The following is an 18,805-nucleotide window of genomic DNA, read 5'->3' on the forward strand; positions in this document are numbered from 1 at the left end:
AAGATATTAATTTAAGAACATGACTAATTTAAGCAGTTCTTTAATGGGATACTTTAAATTAAGTCCAAAATTGTTATCTCTTCTGTAAATGGATACTCTTTTTTGCATCTAATTTATATTTAAAATTCAAAAATGTTTTTCCATTTAATCCATTTGCTTATGTACTACCTATGCAACAAATAGATATTTTTGGGGTACTTTCTGTGGATTGCAGTGTTGCTTTTGCTGGCTGAAATAAAGCCATAAGGGCTTGGAAATGGTATTTATTTCCCTTCCAATATTAGGGGGTTTTTCCATTTAGTTATCAATGATGATATTAGGTGTGTTACACTAAAGAAGAGTGAAATTATCAGGGAGCATTTTATGGACTAACATTTCCTACAATACCAGTGAAGCTTGGACTGGAATATTCATTCATTTCTTCTACAACACAAATGGTTGTTTCATGAGCTTCAGCCTAAGTATCAGTTGTGTTATTTGCTAATGGTTTAAGAACTTCCCAATAGCTGTAGCCTGTCTGGTGAAATAGAGAATCTGCACCTGATGCTACACTAGGTAATACATCCACAGTTTGTAGACTGGAGTCAGCTGGAGTCATTATTCACTGATGTACTGCAGGACCTTCTCAAGAGACTTAAGAAATGTTGCATTTTCTGCATACTGCCTACATTGGGAGCGAGCACAATCAATGGTACAATCAGAAGTGCAATGCTGGCAAAAATGTGGTTTATGCTACTAAAATCTGTCTGCAGTTTTCCTAACCTGAAAGGCAGTTTGAGTACCTGTACATATTAGGAGAATTTAAGTCTTTTGACTTAACTTTTTCAATACATTGTTTGTTTGGTTTTTTATCTAAGCTCTGTGTAAGAATTAGTTTTTGATAATTTATTAATGTCCTTAGTATGCTTATAAAAAACCCCATATTTTTCTGTCATATTCTCACTGTGCAATCTCTCCACGTGCATCTACTCATAAACTATTTTTGCTTCTAATACCAGCTCTCAGATTTCAAACACAGTGAAATTATGGTACTTCAACAGGACAATGATGATGTACCAGTGAATGTCTTGCTAGTTAAGAGGCTGTGAAAGTTCATCTAAAGTGTTATTTCTGTACATTGGGAAAAGTGTAGACTCTTTCCACCATCCCTTACTGACAGCTTATAAAATTCAGCAAACAGTATTTCTTAGGACCCCATAAATGGGCAATAGGTCTGAGTTTTGATTTATGGTCAAAAGAGCTCCCATCTATGCATGGGCTCAACCTGTGCTATTAAAATTTCTAAGTGTTGCATAAATAATGTTATTAGCAATAAGATGATTTTTTGTCTTTCTATAAATTCCTGCTTGTGCAAATGAAGTTGTGACATTTATGAAAAAATTCAATGAATTAATAGCGTGTGGAAATCTTTACTGCAAGATGATCATCTAACATGCTTTAGTATGTCCTATTGGTAGCTTATACATAACATTAAAGTCCTCAGGGTTATATTACTTGGTTAAAAGGCTGTTTCTCACGTTTTTTGACTCACTCCTCCTTTTCCTTTTCTTCCTCACCCAGAAAATGATTATGTTTCTTCCAGGTCCCAGTCGTTCCTCCCAATTTACCTGCATACCAGAATTCTAGAGCTATGACTGATATTTCAGCTGTCATTAATTTATCCACATAGTCTCTTCAGTTAATGTGTTACTACAGATCTGTTTCTTCAGCCATGTACTAGTACATAACTTCTGATAATAATTAATCCGTTTCCTAATGTGTACAGCTGAGTCAGGAATCCTGGCAGCTGATTGCAAATAAGCAATAGATTGACTTAAAGATTTTGTTTCTCAATGAGACTTTCCCCAGGAGATTGACATATGGGTATTTGTGCTGCCATGTTGCAACATCTCCTTCCCAACCTATTTTAAACCCTAGTAGCATGACATTTTTCCATAATAGCAAACATACAATTTAGCTGATATATCCAGCATAAGCTTTTATGTATAGCCATATTTATAAATATAGAAATGTAAATAGAGAAACTGAGAACTGCATTCAGGACATCAATTAAATAAAATTACTTGAAAACAAATGCCCTTTCAGTTATGTCCAGGTTACCTCACTTTCTCCATTTTGCTTGCTACTACATTTTCCTTTTGTTTTTTCAGTTGCAAAAAGCCCTCCAGAATTATCAGGGTTTGTGAGCAAAGACTTTGTGACCTGTGAAGTCAGGATCTGTCCTGCTGACAGTTGCCTTCACCTTGTGACTCAAGCTGCGTCTTTTTCTGGCCTTCTGTGACTTTCCTTCCCCTAAGGGAGCCTTGCTGCTTACATATACCCCTGCAGGTCTCTGCCTCATCCCAATTTCCAGACAGACTTCCTATTTGCTGTCTAGCCATAATAATTTTAGTAAAATATACATCAACTTTACAGTAAACTGTGAGGGATCTCAAGTTGCATACAGTTACTGAACAACCTTTTTTTTTTTTTTTTTCTCTTTTCTTCCTTTCTTTTCTGCATACCTCACTACATCAGTTCCCCCTGCAACTAAAGCTAGACTGTGTCAAGGTTTGAATATGAATTCTGTGAAAATGAAATTAATGTATATATACATTAATTAATCTCTGTTTGAAATTCTTGCAGTAGTAGTAATTTTAAAGTTTCATGGGTAGGAGGGGTATATAATCTGTATATATCTTAAGAATTTGTTATTGGTCCAAGTAATATCAGTTTAAACAAAATAAACCAAGCAATTATTCTTAGTTCAGTTATAATAACTTGAACATTTTAATTAAATATTAAATTAAATTTAATTTAATATACTTAGATAATTTAATTATCTAAGTAATAAAGGGGGAAAAATAACACTATAGTTAAAATTGTTATGCAAAAGCTTCTTAGTTTTCCTTTCCTGTTTATAATCACCCAGAAACCAGAGGCAAGCTGACAGTGCTTGCTTTTCTTCACCAAAAAAAAAAAAAAAAAAAAAAAAAGTAGAAAAGGATTGACAATTCACCCTCACTTCACCCCTCACCCTGCCTTGGGTCAGCTTCAAGTTATTTTTGTTCATTTTGTAATGCAGTAAGTTTACATGCTTTGTCTTCATGTGTGTCCTGCCACAGGTTTCTTTGGTTTCTTTCCTTTTTTACTTTTTTCGCCATGTTCTCACTTGCTGGTCACTAAAGTTACAGAACTACCACCTCTAGTCCCAAGTTACAATAAAATTGGATTCTTTAAACTAAGATGCAGTTGTATAGTAAAATCACTGTTTTTAGTGTCTGTTTTATGTGAGGTCTGTATTGAATGAGAACATTGTACTTAAAGATTCCTGAGAATTTTGCTGGCCTGAATCCATTTGAGTCACATATTTTAATGGCATCATAGCAGTGTTGGAGTAGATTCAGATCAGCAAAATCCTTAGGAATAAAGCCACTAAATACAGTATTTATGAGGGAAACAGGATTTCTCATTACAAAGTGCTTATGTAATTATTCGAACTGTAGTATTTCTTCTGTACTTACAAACGCTCATTTGTGATTACTATTGTTATTTATCATGGCCAACACTAATGCTTGTTCTACTCTACAAGTTTATTTGATATGATGCTAATATTTTTGCCCTTAAAACTCATCAACCATTTATATCTTGTGATTTGCATCATTAAGATTTGTGATTTACATCTAGGATTTGCATCTTTAGCAGAATTAATCTTGAATGGCTGCTCATCATTTTTTCTCTCTTAAATATTTTTCTTACATATTCATTTTTGAGTAAAAGCCAATTAAGGAAAGAAGTTCAGTTTTCCATTTCATGTCTCAGTAAGTGTTTGGTGTCAGGATTTCATGTGTCATCTCTTTGCATAATGACTTAAGTCTGAAAGAAATTCCAGCATGAATGAATGAAATATCAGTTCATAATTTATAAAAGTTGTGCGAAGCATTCAAGAACACGTTTTTTCCTGAGACTGATCATGCTGCTAACAATCTGCATAGAACCTGCTGCCATTTACAATCTGAATTCTATAAAAGTAACTGGTGTGTCTGCAGCTGAACTGAAATTCAAAACAACAGTATTTTTTTCTTCAACATTAGGTTTTCTTGTGACTTCCCTGGTGCTACACTATAGATCTACAAACAATAGGTGCTTCAATAATTTCATCTTTGTGGAAAAACAAATTCCTAGAAATTCAGGAATTTGCAGCATGCTGACATATATAATTAACAAGCTGAAGTTATAAAATATCACAAGGTCTCCTATAAAAGTCACTGAAGTCCAAGACACTGCTGTAGCATTATTCTGATTCACTGGACATTAAGGCATATGCACATAGCAATACTCTGGAATTTTCTGCTGTCTCCAACAGGTGCATGGATAGAATACATTTACCTGAAGAGAATGGGAAATATTGTGAATATACCATCCATAATCCAGAAGGGAGCTTCCATCAGCTTCTACACGATGATGGCTGTTGTGACTAACAGCCCTTTCTCTCATCATCAAAGGTAGATTTTCAGACTAGGAATTGCTGGTCACGTACATTTAATAGAGTTCTGGAATTTTATCATCATTTAGTATCAGCATGTCAGGTTGCAGAAGTTCTTATCTTTCATGCTGCTTCAAGAAACATTTTCATGGGCAATTAAGATCTGCTTAAATTTCACATATAAGAAGCATCATCCTGAAGTATATGACCTCAAGTTACATCTCATGTGGATGCGAACACAACATGAAATCAGAAAACTTCCTAAAAAATTGTTATTTGTGAAATTCCAAAGATGATTCTGTTAATTAGTGTTTGTTTTCTCCTTGAAAATTCAGTGATGTTACTGGAAACATGACCAAGACAACATAATGAGTTGGCAATTTTTAACAATTTGATCCAAAGAAGGAAGAACCAGGATTTTTTTTTTTCAATCCTTCTCCCCTGCCGTATGAGGATCTTCAACCATGTGCATCTGAAACAGATCCTTTGCAGGAAATTTTAAATACCTGCAGCTTTTACTCAAGTTACACATTCTTACAGTGACTGTTCTTTACTATGTTGCTCCATGTTTTGCAAAAGAAAAAAAGAGTCTCAATTCTAAGCCACTACCTCTTCATCTTTTCTGTGGTTAATATATGCAGTGTGCATCCAAAATGATACTCAAGTACACAAGGTGTCAGAAGACATATTTGGTAAATATGACAGGCAAAACTGACCTGTAGCATTTTAACTATGGACAGTGATGGCACTTTGCTCAAGAGTAAGTTCTCAACATTAGAAGAAAAACAAATAAAGGTATTTCAACTTGTCTAGATTTTAAACGAAGGGATTTTTTTGCTTGCAGTCTTGGACTTCAGGGGTTGAAGGAGTACTTTGACAGCCAAATGGTAAACTCTAGGAGGGAAGTCAGCTGCTCTAACCATCCAAGCAATATTACTAAAATCCAGCTACAAATGAGTCACCAATTTCTGCAACTGTTCTTACCTTCCATTCTTGTTTTCAGCCAACTCAAAATGCAAATTTTGGCAGCCCTACAACTTCATCTCATTTGGTTCTACATTTCCTCAGTGGGAGCTGGAGCATTGGCTGATAAATCAAACTCATCCACTAACCACACCATCCACCTCTGCCCAAGCGCAGCTTTCTACAGTTAGTAAGCGAACGACAATTTCTGAGCATCGTAATCAGCTAACTCTCCCCTCCTGCAAAATTACACTGATTTTACTAAAATGGCAGTGGACTTTTGCAGATTGAACACTCCATGGTATCTGAATAATTTATTCTGTTCCAGAAGCTGTCCTTGTCTCCTTGTGGATGTTGTCTCATCACATCCCCATCCTCTCTGCATGTGGAACCCTTGAAATTCAGTTATCATTGTTCTGGTACTGCCTTGAGAACTCTGGTTCTTGACTTTGAAGCTGTGTTTAGACCAGTCAGGTCAGCATCAGCTGGTCACGCCTTTGGGAATATTCACATGTGGAACTACAAATTATCTGAGACATTCAGGAAGGAAAAGCATGACAGAAGAAGTCAAGGAGTAAAATAACACGTATGGTATGACAAGAATTTTATCAAAACAAAAAATATATATTTACTTTTACAGAACCTGTAGCACTAATCTCAAATTATGCAATATCTCTCATTTTTTGATTATCATAGGAGTCATTTGTGTTTAACTACATAGGTAAGAATATTGCAAGTGCAGAAAATTTTCACCTTTTTGTTATTTCCCAGAAGTTACTTTTTATGTGGTGTCATTTTGGATAGTTTTACTTGGAGACCTTTGTAGAAAAGTTTTCATTACCAGCAACAGAGAACTAGATTGCTATCAGTATTCAAAATAAAAGGGCTTTTCTGTTTCTTAATTTAGGGAACATGCTTTTTAAGAGGATAAAATCACAAAATGACTTTACCTAAGTAAAACATTTTTCAGTGTCTCTGCTGAAGACTTTTCACTTGTATTTCAGCTTTATGCTGGTGAAGAAGTTGTGGGGAAAAAAAACCCCGCCACCAAAGCCTCAAAATCCCCACTTCTATTTATGATTTCTATGAAATTCTCCAATTAACATTAACCATGAAAAATATTTTATTTAAGATTTTATTAGGATTTCTAAAATGATGTGAAAATGTAACTTCTGAAGGCTTTGTCCTTCTTCCAGTGTCTAAGAGTGTGTCTGTTAACATAGTTGTTCTTTCTAAAGAATGTGTAAATCTGTATGGAACTGTCTTAACCTCATTCTTTTGAGACCTCAATGATTGTTCATGCTCCATGGTAGTAAGAGATACTGACTAATTCAGTGAATGAGCACAAATCATGAATATTGGGCCACAGAGATTATTCTGATTGTCTAGGGGTTTGTTCTGTCCCTTTTATGCTCTTTATTAATATTAAGCAATAAAATAAAATACAGGTTCTACATCTCTCATGCTATAACATTTGAAAGGGAAAAAAAAAAAAGAATATCCCAATGTGTCCATTATTGTTTCATAATGTGTCCATTATTGTTTCAGAAAAGCTTGAGAGTTACTGACACTGTTAATTTATAGAGGTTATGTTTCTATTTTGGTTTTGGCCCATTGGCAGCTCCAAAGCTTTTTTCCTGGTGGGGATTTCTCCTGAGGATTACTGGGCAGATGGAGTGCTCCTATATGTGTGTCTCTTCATGTTTTGGTGCTGCAGTGTTATTGTAATTTTTTGTGTCATCACAACATGTCCTTGAATTATTTACCCAGATCTCTCTTATCTGACTTATACTATAAAGGAATATAACACAGCTTACACCAGTGTTTTTGAAGTCCTTTTGAAACTTCCCCATACTAACTAGAGTTTTTGATTTCATGTGGTAATCACCAGCATATTCTGGGATTCCTCTCACAGGTGGAGATGCCTGCATCAAAACGTTTCCTTTCATTTACGTATTTAGTTCTTTCTTTGTTAATGGAATTTTCTTGGTCTGTATTTACACTCTTGTTTTCTTTCATGTGTTTCTGTCTTCAGGAATAAGCCTATCAGTATAGCTTTAATCAGGTGTTGCACCATGTTTTAAAAAAAAAAAAAAGATGGATTTGTCCACCTATCCATCTGCAGAATAGACTCGGGGAACAGGACTTTTTAAACTGTTTATTAAGAAGTGACAGTATAATATGCAATATAAGCAATGAAACAGAACACATTTTAGAAATTTTGTTTGATTTAGTCAGCAATTTTAACACAAGAACTTTAAAAAAGTAGAAATTATCTTTAGTAAATGCATATTTTTATGATAATTCTAGTGATATTTTCTTGCCTACAATTGTTGTTTCATTTATGGACTTTGAACCTAGTAAATCCCTCTTACGGTGTTTCTTACAATATATTTGATTATAAGAATAAATGATATGTGAAAATATCCTATCATTCAGAGTATTTATTAGCTTGGGTTTTGTCCTACCTATAAATCTAAGATATATTACATCATCTGCATTCGACTAAGAGAATGTGAGAACATAGGAAAATTATACTGAGTATAGACTAATTTTTTTCCATCAGTATTAGAAAATAATTAGATAAACTAAAATGAGATTGAGAAAGTACTTTAAAAGCCATTTAATTTAAGGATCTTTGTGCTTCTTTTTATTATTACTTTGTTTTATAACATCTATTAGTACTCATGTATGTGCTTAGGGATAGATGGAATTACTTATAGTGAAATATATATTAGTGAATTAAAGTATTTGGGATTGGTATTGAACTAATGAATCACTAATGAAGTATTTACTATAGTACCTATGATTCATTGCCACAGGTTGTTTCACAATTTTAAATGTAACTTAAGGAAATATTTGTCATCAAGGTAAAATCAGAAATTAAATTGCTGCTTTAGGTAGGAATAATGTAGTTTGACCATGGTATTACATGCTTAATATTTAAAAAAAAAAGGAAGAAAATGCTTATAACTGTTATTAACTATGTCATAGAAAGTACTTGTTTTACTTATATGTAAACAAGTTCTTTGTGTATCAGACATTAGAAAACAACTTACTGTTTTATTTTAAAGAAATTGCATTTTAATTATCCCAAGAATTCCTTCCAAAAGCCATGACATTGACTACTGTAACGCATTTACTAGAAACATCATAACTTTTATTTTCCTTTTTTAAGCATAATTTGGAAATAAAATTTTCAGTATTAAAGATGATAACTTATTTGCTGATTTTTACTAGTCCAAAGAGGTTTATGTTGGCTCCTGGGTTAGTATTCAAGAACTTTCATTTATGTACCTATGCTGAGTCATTTTCACAGGAAACAAAATTCAGTCTATTTGGATTCTGACAAAGGATCAGAGCACTTTTCTTTCTGTAGAAATCATGATAAACAGCATGCTTCATTTGACTGCTTTACATCAAATATTTTTAAGATCTAAATTGTGTGCACACTTCCTGTATTAAGTCAAGGAACAATTGTACTGAGCTAAAAGCTCAGCCACTTAAACATCAGCTGCCACTTGGTGAGTATTTAGTGTAAAATGCAATAAACTTGAGTGTTTGTACTATAGAATGAACATAAAAATCTGCTTCAAGTCTAGTGTCATGCAGTGATACAGTTACTGGGTTTTCGTCCCTTTTCTACCTTACTATAATGAAGGTAGGTTAATATCTGTATTTTTAACCACTTGTGGAGTTTTTTCCCTTAAACAGAAAAAAAGTGAGACAACAAAGTACAACAAATTTCCCAAAGGTTGCCCAGAGAGGTTGTGGCTGTCCCATCCCTGCAAGTGTTTAAGGCCAGGTTGGATGGGCCTCTGAGCAACCTGGTCTAGTGGAAGGTGTCCCTGCCCAGGCAGGAGGGGTTGGAATGAGATGGGCTTTAAGGCTCCTTCCAACCCAACATATTGCATGATTCTATAAGTAAAGAGCAGAAGAAAATAACTTATTTTTCCTCAGGCATAATACTTCATGAAGATTAAAGCATCAAAAGAGGACTTTTTCTTTAAATTACTTTATTTAATTTTCCCTAATATTTGTATACCCTTTAAATTCAAATAATTTTGTGGGGACGCACAGTGAAGAGGGAAGGACAGTCATTATGGATAAGGATTTTTATAAAATTTATATTCTAGAAAATTGGAAGGTAGCATTCATTTTTCTCCCTTGCCCTTTTCCATGGAATGAAAAGGAACTGAAATCCAGAAATTCTAGTTGCATTTATGGTTCAAGTTTTTTTAACAGTTGTGAGCTTCTGGGATTTGCTCATTGTCTGAGGCATTACTTCCATTCAGTTTCAGAGCTGCGGTTGTGAGGACCACAGATAATGCTGTCTGTAATCTAAGATATAATGTTGTATCTATGCATTTTTCTTAACCACACCATCATAACACAGTGAGTGAGATCATAAAGAAGTTTTGAGTATGCAGTTCACTATTGCAGTCATAATTTTATACGTTTTGTGGTTTCCCTTGACAATGTTCCTTTAAGCATGTACTTACTCCTTTGATTATACTGCCTAGAAAGAGAACATATTTTTCTACTTTTTTTTTTTCATTTATTTGGAAAATTTAGAAGTTGCTTAGCTGTCAGTAATAACTTCACCACAGGTGAAGAAATGCTTTCAGTCATTCTTATCAATAGTGTTTAATATATAAATTCTACACTGATATACATATATAAATATATAAAACCTTCTTTTTTCCTGAATCAATGTAAACAGAGCCCAGATGGCCGTATAGAAGTCAAAGGGCAGCATGGAAAATCGTCACTGCATATTAAAGATGTGAAGTTGTCAGATTCAGGGAGATATGACTGTGAAGCGGCAAGTAGAATTGGTGGGCACCAAAAGAGCATGTACCTTGATATTGAATGTAAGTTCTAATGTTTTGTTTTCTATTTTAAATTTGTTTTAAAAGAAAAAAAAAGTACATTCTTAATGGAAGGTCGTTTTTTCACGGTAATTCATGATTAAACTTGTATAAATGAAGAAAGCATGTCCTGTAGTTCATTATTCTGTGGAAGAATCCTGTCTTTTCTGAAATTAACAAGAGCCTTGTTGGTGTGTTGGTGACTTAAGTAGGACAGGATTTCTTCTGAAATCATATTCCAGTGGTATTATCCATTAACTTAAGGCTGAGCTTAATAACTTTAAGTCTCTGGGCTAGCTGAAACCACTGGGAATGAAAAGTATTCAGCGGGATAAAGTAAGGGCTGATTTGAGCAGCAGCTCAGCTTTGGGCTTAACCTTCTAAGATTCAACAAATATTGTTTTTTGTTTCTGAGTCCTCTGATTTACTAATCCCTAAAAGGTCTCTAGCCGCTATTATAACCCCTCCTGGAGTTACCATGTTTGTAACAGTCTCTTTTAGAGATTGTCTTTATTCCAAGCTCTTGCATTTTATCCAGGAGAAAAGGAGACTATTTTTTCTTAGAAGAGTCTGATGCTTGAGAAGCCATTCAGAGGATATAAATCTGAAATATAAAAAAAATTCATCAGGTAATTGCTTCTTCAGCTGTTCTTCAAATTCACGAGCCAAGGTCTTCAAAAAATGAAAACAAGCAAATAAACATCCTTCTTTTTTATTTCATTGTTTTTCGATTCATCTAGGAATTTTCCTGATACAATTTTTTTATGTCTCCAATAGAGTTTGTGTGAGCCTCTTTGAACTAAGTCTTTGAACAGAAAAATTCTTTCCAGTGGGAAGATAAAAGCTGGAATAGGATTCTGTGGCACAGAAATAAAAGTAATGATTGCAGACCACGGAGTGATTTCCTGAGGAGTTCTGAAAGTGCTTTCACTATACAGCTGTGTGTTCTTTTTTGGCAGGGAAGCAATGCATTGTGGCATAGAATATAAATCTGAAAGGAAAATGAGGAATGGTCAAAAGAATTTTTAGGTGTTAAGAATGGAGAGATTTGCCAACCCAGAAGACCTAAGAAATAAATCTTAATTTGCTATATTTGTTTTCTTTAATGAGTGCAATGATAATTTTTTGTATGTATATAAAAGAAAAAAAACCTAGATAAATATGCAAATTAAGTGAAGTTTCTTTAAAATCTTGCTGACTCTACACATAATGATATGAAATACATGGTTTGATTATGGTTGTGTTGGTGCTATGCTTTAACATTAAATATTAATATGTTTTGTATTCAGAAGAGAGAGGTATGTTGCACCACGTTATGAAACACAATACATTATTTTAACCTAAAACTCCTTTCAGAGTAAAAGTTTTAGAAGACGTGAAAAGAATTTAAAAGGAACATAGTCTTATTATTATGGCATGGCAGAATTAATTTTGAATGTCTGTGGGAACAATCAAATGTGACTTTATGCTTTGGTAGACACAGTTTTTGATACAGCACAAAATTTTCTACCGTTCTAAAATCCTCTGAGGAAACACAGTTTATAAAGAATACAGAAATGTTATTCTATCATCAGAGAAATCACACATTGTAACAATTATTTTTAATGTATAACACAAGATTTTTATTATGATATTACTAAAATTGGAGTTTTAAGCTTTAAATACTTAACTGATAGTGAGGTTTAACCCAAATGTAATTATTTTTCAGCACACGTGTTGTTTGAATAACAGAAATACAACTTTCCTCAATTCCTTTAAGTCACGTAGTTTTATGATGCAAAGCAGGTATTTCTGGGGTGATACAATATAGGTTTGTCTCATATTCTGATTAATGAGAGTGAGAAATTTTTTGCTTTCCTTTGCAAATAACTTTGCACTGGTGTATGAGCTTCAAATATAATTTATTTGTCTTGCTCAGGAAAGAAAATACATGTTTAATGGTGAAGAATTCTCCTGTTCTTTAAAATAATGTCCCCAGGAGGAAGTGCCTCTTTCCAGCCTCATCTCCCATCAGTCTGGTCTCTGCCATAAACTTCCCTTCAAAGGAAAACAGCCCCTTCAAAGAATCTTTCAGCACCTCATTGCCCCCATTTCCATGGGGTTGTCCAAAGCGCTGACAGTCCTTTCCCCAGTTCCCCAATACCTTCCTTTATGAAGCAGTGTCATGGTTATCTGTCATTCCAGTTATGGCACTTCAGAAGTTCCAAGCTGGGGAATTTCAGCAAAAGGTTCAGGTTCAAAAACTAAACAACTGATTTGTATTTTTGTAGTGAACTAGTAAAAATGGGGGGATTCTGTTAAGTCAGTATTGAATAAATTTGATTTTCCTTGTAATATTTTCCAAGAGGCATTTCTTCAGCATATTAATTGCAGCTACTGACATTGCTATCAAGGCTTTTAGATTTTTTTTTCCCAAATATTCATTTACAAAATTGCATAAAACCGTTCAAAATTTTACATTTTTCTCCTCCATTATTTTGGTTTTGTTCTCTTCCGAACAAGTTTTGAGAAGAATTTATTCAGGTATGGCTCACTTTTGTAGTTAAGCCATTTTAACAGAAATTTTTATTATTTTTAAAAATATTCTCATATAAACCTTTAATAACTATTTCAAAATTAAAATATAAATAAATAAGCAGGACTTATTGATATTGTTCTCCAGTTTCTAGATGAAAATAAACAATGCAGCTATGCCCTTCTGTGAGCTAGTAACAAAAATACAGCATTTTTCTTTATATTTTATTATTTATTTGACAGTTTGTGTAGTCAGGAAAGGAAACTGTTTCCATCACATCCTTAAATGCCAGCTCAGTCAAACAGGCCTAATGAAGGCACAGAGTGCTCTCTGCCACTGTCTCATCTTTTTACTTACTGACCCCTATCAGAGATTTAAACTGACAGTAGGATTGCACAGAATTTCCATGCTTTATCCTTGTTCTCTGTTGGGGTTGCTCCTGGTGATAAGAGCAGTTCTCCAGGACAGGAAGACATTACCAGGTTTGATACGAACTGGACACAGTTAACCCTGACTTTTATCTGAAGGAAATGCTGAGCAGACATGAATTGTAGGGAACCCGGGGGCATTTTTAAGGATTTCTTCCTACAAAGTCATCTTTGTGTTTTGTTATGTTTAATTTTCCTTATATAAAGTATGAAAAATAAATCAAAATTACATCAATATAAAATACCATTTTCAAATATTACTTATTAATGGATTTCATTAACTGCAAAATTTGGTTTTAAATATGAGTCCTAGTGTGTATGGGATGATAGTAATAATAAGTAATCAATTGAAAAGTTCCTTTGTGGTGGAATACATTAAGATGTGCCTATAGTTATTATCTACATATTTATTATAGACAGAGAAATAACTCTTCTTTTAAATAAAAAACATTAGAGAAATCCATAAAAAAGATAAAGCAGGCCATATACTAAGATGAGATTTTCAAGAGAGCCTGAGGAAGCTAAATGTATAAACCCTAGTGAACTTGATTTTACATACAGTATCAGGTGTCTCAAAGTTAGTTTTCCTATACAGATGTTTACATTTCTAAATGGTAATTTTTTGTCTTTAAAAGCATAACACAGACCTGAATAAAAGAAAAATTGTGATGAGAGAACACATTAGTTCTTGGGTTTCACAAATTTTTCATTGCATAATTAGCATTGGAGAAAGAAAAATCTTAATTTTGACATGTTCAGTGTGCTGGCTCATCTTTCATCACATTGTTATTCTTAGTTAGGGTGCCCTAACATCATTACTAAGTTGGAAAAGCTTTAAACAAGCCAGTAATGAGCAACATTTATGATCCTTGAAAGACTGTCTATGCGGCCTTACAGTTTTCCCTTCGTTGTGTTCAAACTGTCATTAACCAGTCGGAAGTTTTCACAGCCCTCACTTAATTTTGTCCTCCCAGGTGTACACGTTATGTAAGATGCTACTGTTTCTGACTGCTCTGTATCACCAGGTGCAAATTCCTGTGGACAGTACTCCTTTTATTGGAGAAAAGGCTAAGCTATGTCCTTTGGAAAATTCTCTGTTTTCCCATACGCTATCCAGGAAGCATCCTGACTAAGAGACCTTTTTAGCTGGATTTACCAGTTTTCACATCACTGTTTTAGTTAAATCTCTCAATTTCAATACTGATACTGCAGCTATTAGATATGCTGGATGGTCCAAAAATGCCTATTTCCTCACAGTACTCAAAAGAGTAGTGTTTTGAGATAGAATCATATATGACAAATATATTGTATTGAGTAACATGGTACATTTTTGTATGAGATCAGCCATGTGAGTAGTTGATAAAATGATGTCTTAGAAAGCAATTTCTAAAAAATGCATTTAAATAATTTATAGTGTCTTGCAGAAATATGAAGTTTTCTAAATACTGCTTTTCATCCAAACATGATTTTTTGTAGTTTTATTACTTACTAGTTAAGTATCTACTTGGAGTGGTAAAAATAAAAATAATCATGTGGCATGTGCAATATAGTCTTTACCTGTAAAAAAAACTGTGCAGTATTTTTTATACTATTGTATTGCTCATCAATAACAGTCTTTTTTTCCTTTGTGTTTGTTTTTATTCCCTGCCACAGTTTGAAACCAAGCTCATTACTGTTGCCATATTGAACTTGGTTTCCTGAATTGATTATTCTTTTGCTTTGTTGTGTGTTAGCTGTATTGCACTGCAGTTGAGGGCGATGCTTTCGATTCATGCAATTTAATTTTATACCTTCGCAAAAAAATATATAACAAAATTACTTAAGAGTGGGTTCAACAGATTGAGCTACAAATTATATTTACCTTCAAGGAAGAAAGGTTTTCAATTGGTAAAAATGCTACTACTGTGTACAGGATGTCAGAAATGTTATCATAGAATGGTTTGATTTGGAAGGGATCTTAAAGGTCATCCAGTTACAACATCCCCTGCCATGGGCAGGGACGACTTCCAGTAGACCAGGTTGCTCAGAGCCCCTCCAAACTAGCCTTGAACTCTTCCATGGATGGGTCATCCACAGGTTCTCTGGGAAACCTCAATGTTGTGATAAACGTCACAAAAGTTTCAGCTGCCTACTGCTATCATTAATCATAATAAATTCAAGCAGTTCATACTTTGGATTTGTTTGGATTCTGTTTCTTTTAACAGAAACCAGTGCAGCAACATCCCATCACTACTCACAGAGTCACAGAATTGTTGAAGCTGGAAGGCATTGCCTCTTTCCTGTCACTGGACATCACTGAAAAAACCTGGCTTTGTCTTCTTTACACCTTTCCTTCATCCATTAGTCATGAGGACCCAGATCTATCTTGTCATTACAGCCAACACACAAAACTAATAAATACACATATGGCCTAGGACAGAAAAAAATTACAGGAAAAATAATCAAGAGAAGTAAAATATTGAAATACTGTAGAAAAAAATCCATTTTTTCTAATAAAATACTATTTGCTTTAGTTACATTTCTTCCTGTCAAATTTATAGGTTAAAATGAGAAAGCAAATATGGAAAAGGTCAATCTTTAACATCACTAAATAAGTGTGGTAATTTTGACACATTATGAATGTCAGTTGTAAGATTTACCATTTTCCTTCTTTGACTACCTTGTGCACTTGCACAGAAGGAAGTTTAGTATGCCATTGCAGTGACTTCAAGGGGATAAGAAAGTTGAATTCTGTGCAAAAGATGACGTTTATTACATAAAGTCACTTTCCAAAACCATCTCACCAAATTTCCCATAGTGAAGCAGAGATTAATGCATCCATTGTCTTTTTCTGATGCCACAACAGTGTGGTAAAATGGAGAAATTATTCATCTATATAATAAATCTACCTATTATTTAGCCCAAAAGCCTGTAAAAATACTTTGAAACAAAAATGCCATCCTAAAAATATTTTCCTTAAATATATGTTAATGACTTGTTACACATGATATTCATATTAGAAATTTCTCATAAATTTTTACCGAAGAGAGCTCTCTACTACATGATCTGGTTAACCTTGCAATTAACTTGATATAATTTAAAGTAGATTTTTAATAAAATGTTAGCCACTTTTCTCTTAATAGAAGAACACAATTTTTAATAAATAAAATAATCTGCCTTTTTTATTGTTTCACTTCTAATAATTCAGTCATTAATAGGTATATATGCCTCAACATCTTTTCTTACTGACATAAATTTTCACATATGCAATTGTGAAAAGTAAAGGTAGAAAAAAAAGGAAAAAACAAGGAAGAATTTTCTGATGCTTCCTTGAGGATGGTTCTACTTCGGGAGTTGGTCTTACAGGCTAACAATGTTAAATATTTACATTGATAATTAATGTGATAAACTTTAAATGGTTTCACAAGTATTTACATACTACACAAAATGTAGTTTATATTACACAGTGATGACCTGTGAATGAAAAAAGGCATAGTGGCCTTTTCCCTTTCTGTACCTCCAAGATAGATCCATCAAAGCAGAATCAAGGCATCTGAGTATAATGAAGAAAATAATCAGGTGATATGATAAGTGTCATGCTGAAAATTTGAAACTTGAACAAAACAAGTTTCTAGAGATTTTATTTGTTGCTTTCTGGACATCGCTGCATGTAAAAATTAAGTAAAGAGATGAAAAGGCTAAGAGTTCTTGGTCCATACAGCAGCTATTAGGATTTAGGAATGTATGAGAGAGAGACATAGAGACATTAGAGAATGGAGGGATGGTATCAATAAGGAGGCAGGTTGTGGAGGTAAGGGTGACAGGTAGTAACATGTGGAAGGTAAAGACTGGATTTTGTTCTGAAAATGTGACATGTAGGACAAGAAGAAAGATGGGATTAGGATCTTGGTTTGAGAAAAGCATTGCAGTTTTTCACTTCTGCTTATAAGAGAATTACGTCATCTGATATTTGATGGAGAAGTCAGGCCATACCAAATTATTCCAGTAATTCTGTCTTGGAATACATGTAACAGTTGAAAATTTGGTACAAATTGGTACCATTTAAGAATAATGTGTTAACACTTGGCAGCACTTGATGATTTTATTACTAAAATGAAAATTGCTGCTAGTGAGATAGATCTGTAGGGGGAGTCTTCCTGTGCTAGATCTGATAGCCAGTGCTGGTGATTTACAGGCATACAAAATGATTGATAGACATCTGCAAACAGTTTATTTTATACATCACTAGTGGCAGACTTAGCTTACTTTACTTAGCTATGTTTTCTTTATAATTTCTTCTCCTAATTTAAACTAGTTTAGGTAATTTTAGAGAGATACATCAATTCAAAGCAGACATTTCTATGAAATTAAAATTTCTTGGGGCTTTAGTTTGGCTTTTGTGTTTGCTTTTAAAGTTAAATACAATTCCTTAATGTCAAGTGAAATTCAAAGAAAAATAGGTACATTGAATTTCTGCAACTCTGGCAGTACCAAGCACCTGAGCCATACATGCATTCATTGCCCACCATTATTCAATGTGCAATTATCAACATGCTTTGCATCTAGCAAAATGTATCTTAGGGAAATGGAGCAATTGGTATGTTGTTTGAATATTAAAAATAATATCCTAGTCAAGGTTTCCAGGAACTATTACTGCTTGCCAGTAGGAAGGGGCTCTTACTCTTCATAAAATGTAGAATCAGTTGATAGTGCATCATACTATTGAATATCAAAGTCATATTCTAATGAATTTTGAGAGGAAGCAAGAGAATGGGGCAGGGGAAAGGAAATCTTACAGGAAGTGTGGTGTTTTCTGCACTTGCTGTGAAAGAAACATGTACCTCTCAAAACTTTTGAAATCATGGGGTGGATTCCAGACAAAAGGACCCCTCTGGTTTTAGCTAATAATCATGGCAATTTAAAACCAATATATGATGAATTTAATTTGCTTTTCTATGTAGAAACTTCCTATGCAGGTCTTGGATATTTTTTCTTAAAGCCGCATGATTGCGATAGTAGCAGTAAAGTGAAAGTTAGTAATCCTGAAGTTATCCAATTCCTATTTTCCTTGTAAGGATGATTATAGATTAAAATATAGTCACCTAACCACATTTTTTAAGTCTTTCTAATATTATTTCTTCTTCCAAATGAATATATGACAGTTACTGTACTTGTCTATGGAGGTTCTTCTACTTCATATCCAAGGAAGAGCTATTCATTTTAAAATATTAACTATTGAAAAAGGTATGAGGGAGAAAATACAAGAGAAAGATAGATGGCTGTTAACTAAATTGTGGCAGAGTTACAAAAAATTGAGGCACTTTTACAGGATCGATGGCAAGGACAGTACTAGATTTGCCAGAGGATGCGGTTTATTAAAGTCCTTGATGATGGGAAACTTATGCCAGCATTAATCATCTTAGAGAGAGACTTCCAATAATGTACTGCAGGAAATGTCCCAGTGTCTTAGACCTGACAATCTGTCACATATTTTTATTATATGTTCCCAGGGAACAAATAGCCAAAAGTTTTAAAACCTATGTTCTTAAATTAAGAAGTGCAAATCTGATTCTGCACACCAGTT

General features: G+C 33.8%; 1 protein-coding gene across 1 annotated transcript in view; it reads left to right on the forward strand.

The window, feature by feature from the left end:
- Positions 1-18,805, forward strand: part of NCAM2 (neural cell adhesion molecule 2) — a 145,618-nt gene that overhangs the window by 39,625 nt on the left and 87,188 nt on the right. Inside the window, exon 9 of the mRNA XM_017732672.1 lies at positions 10,152-10,302. Coding sequence (XP_017588161.1) covers positions 10,152-10,302 — 151 coding nt within the window. The remainder of the gene's footprint in view (positions 1-10,151; positions 10,303-18,805) is intronic.

Source organism: Corvus brachyrhynchos, unplaced genomic scaffold (assembly GCF_000691975.1).
Source record: "Corvus brachyrhynchos isolate BGI_N302 unplaced genomic scaffold, ASM69197v1 scaffold231, whole genome shotgun sequence".
Taxonomy (NCBI): domain Eukaryota; kingdom Metazoa; phylum Chordata; class Aves; order Passeriformes; family Corvidae; genus Corvus; species Corvus brachyrhynchos.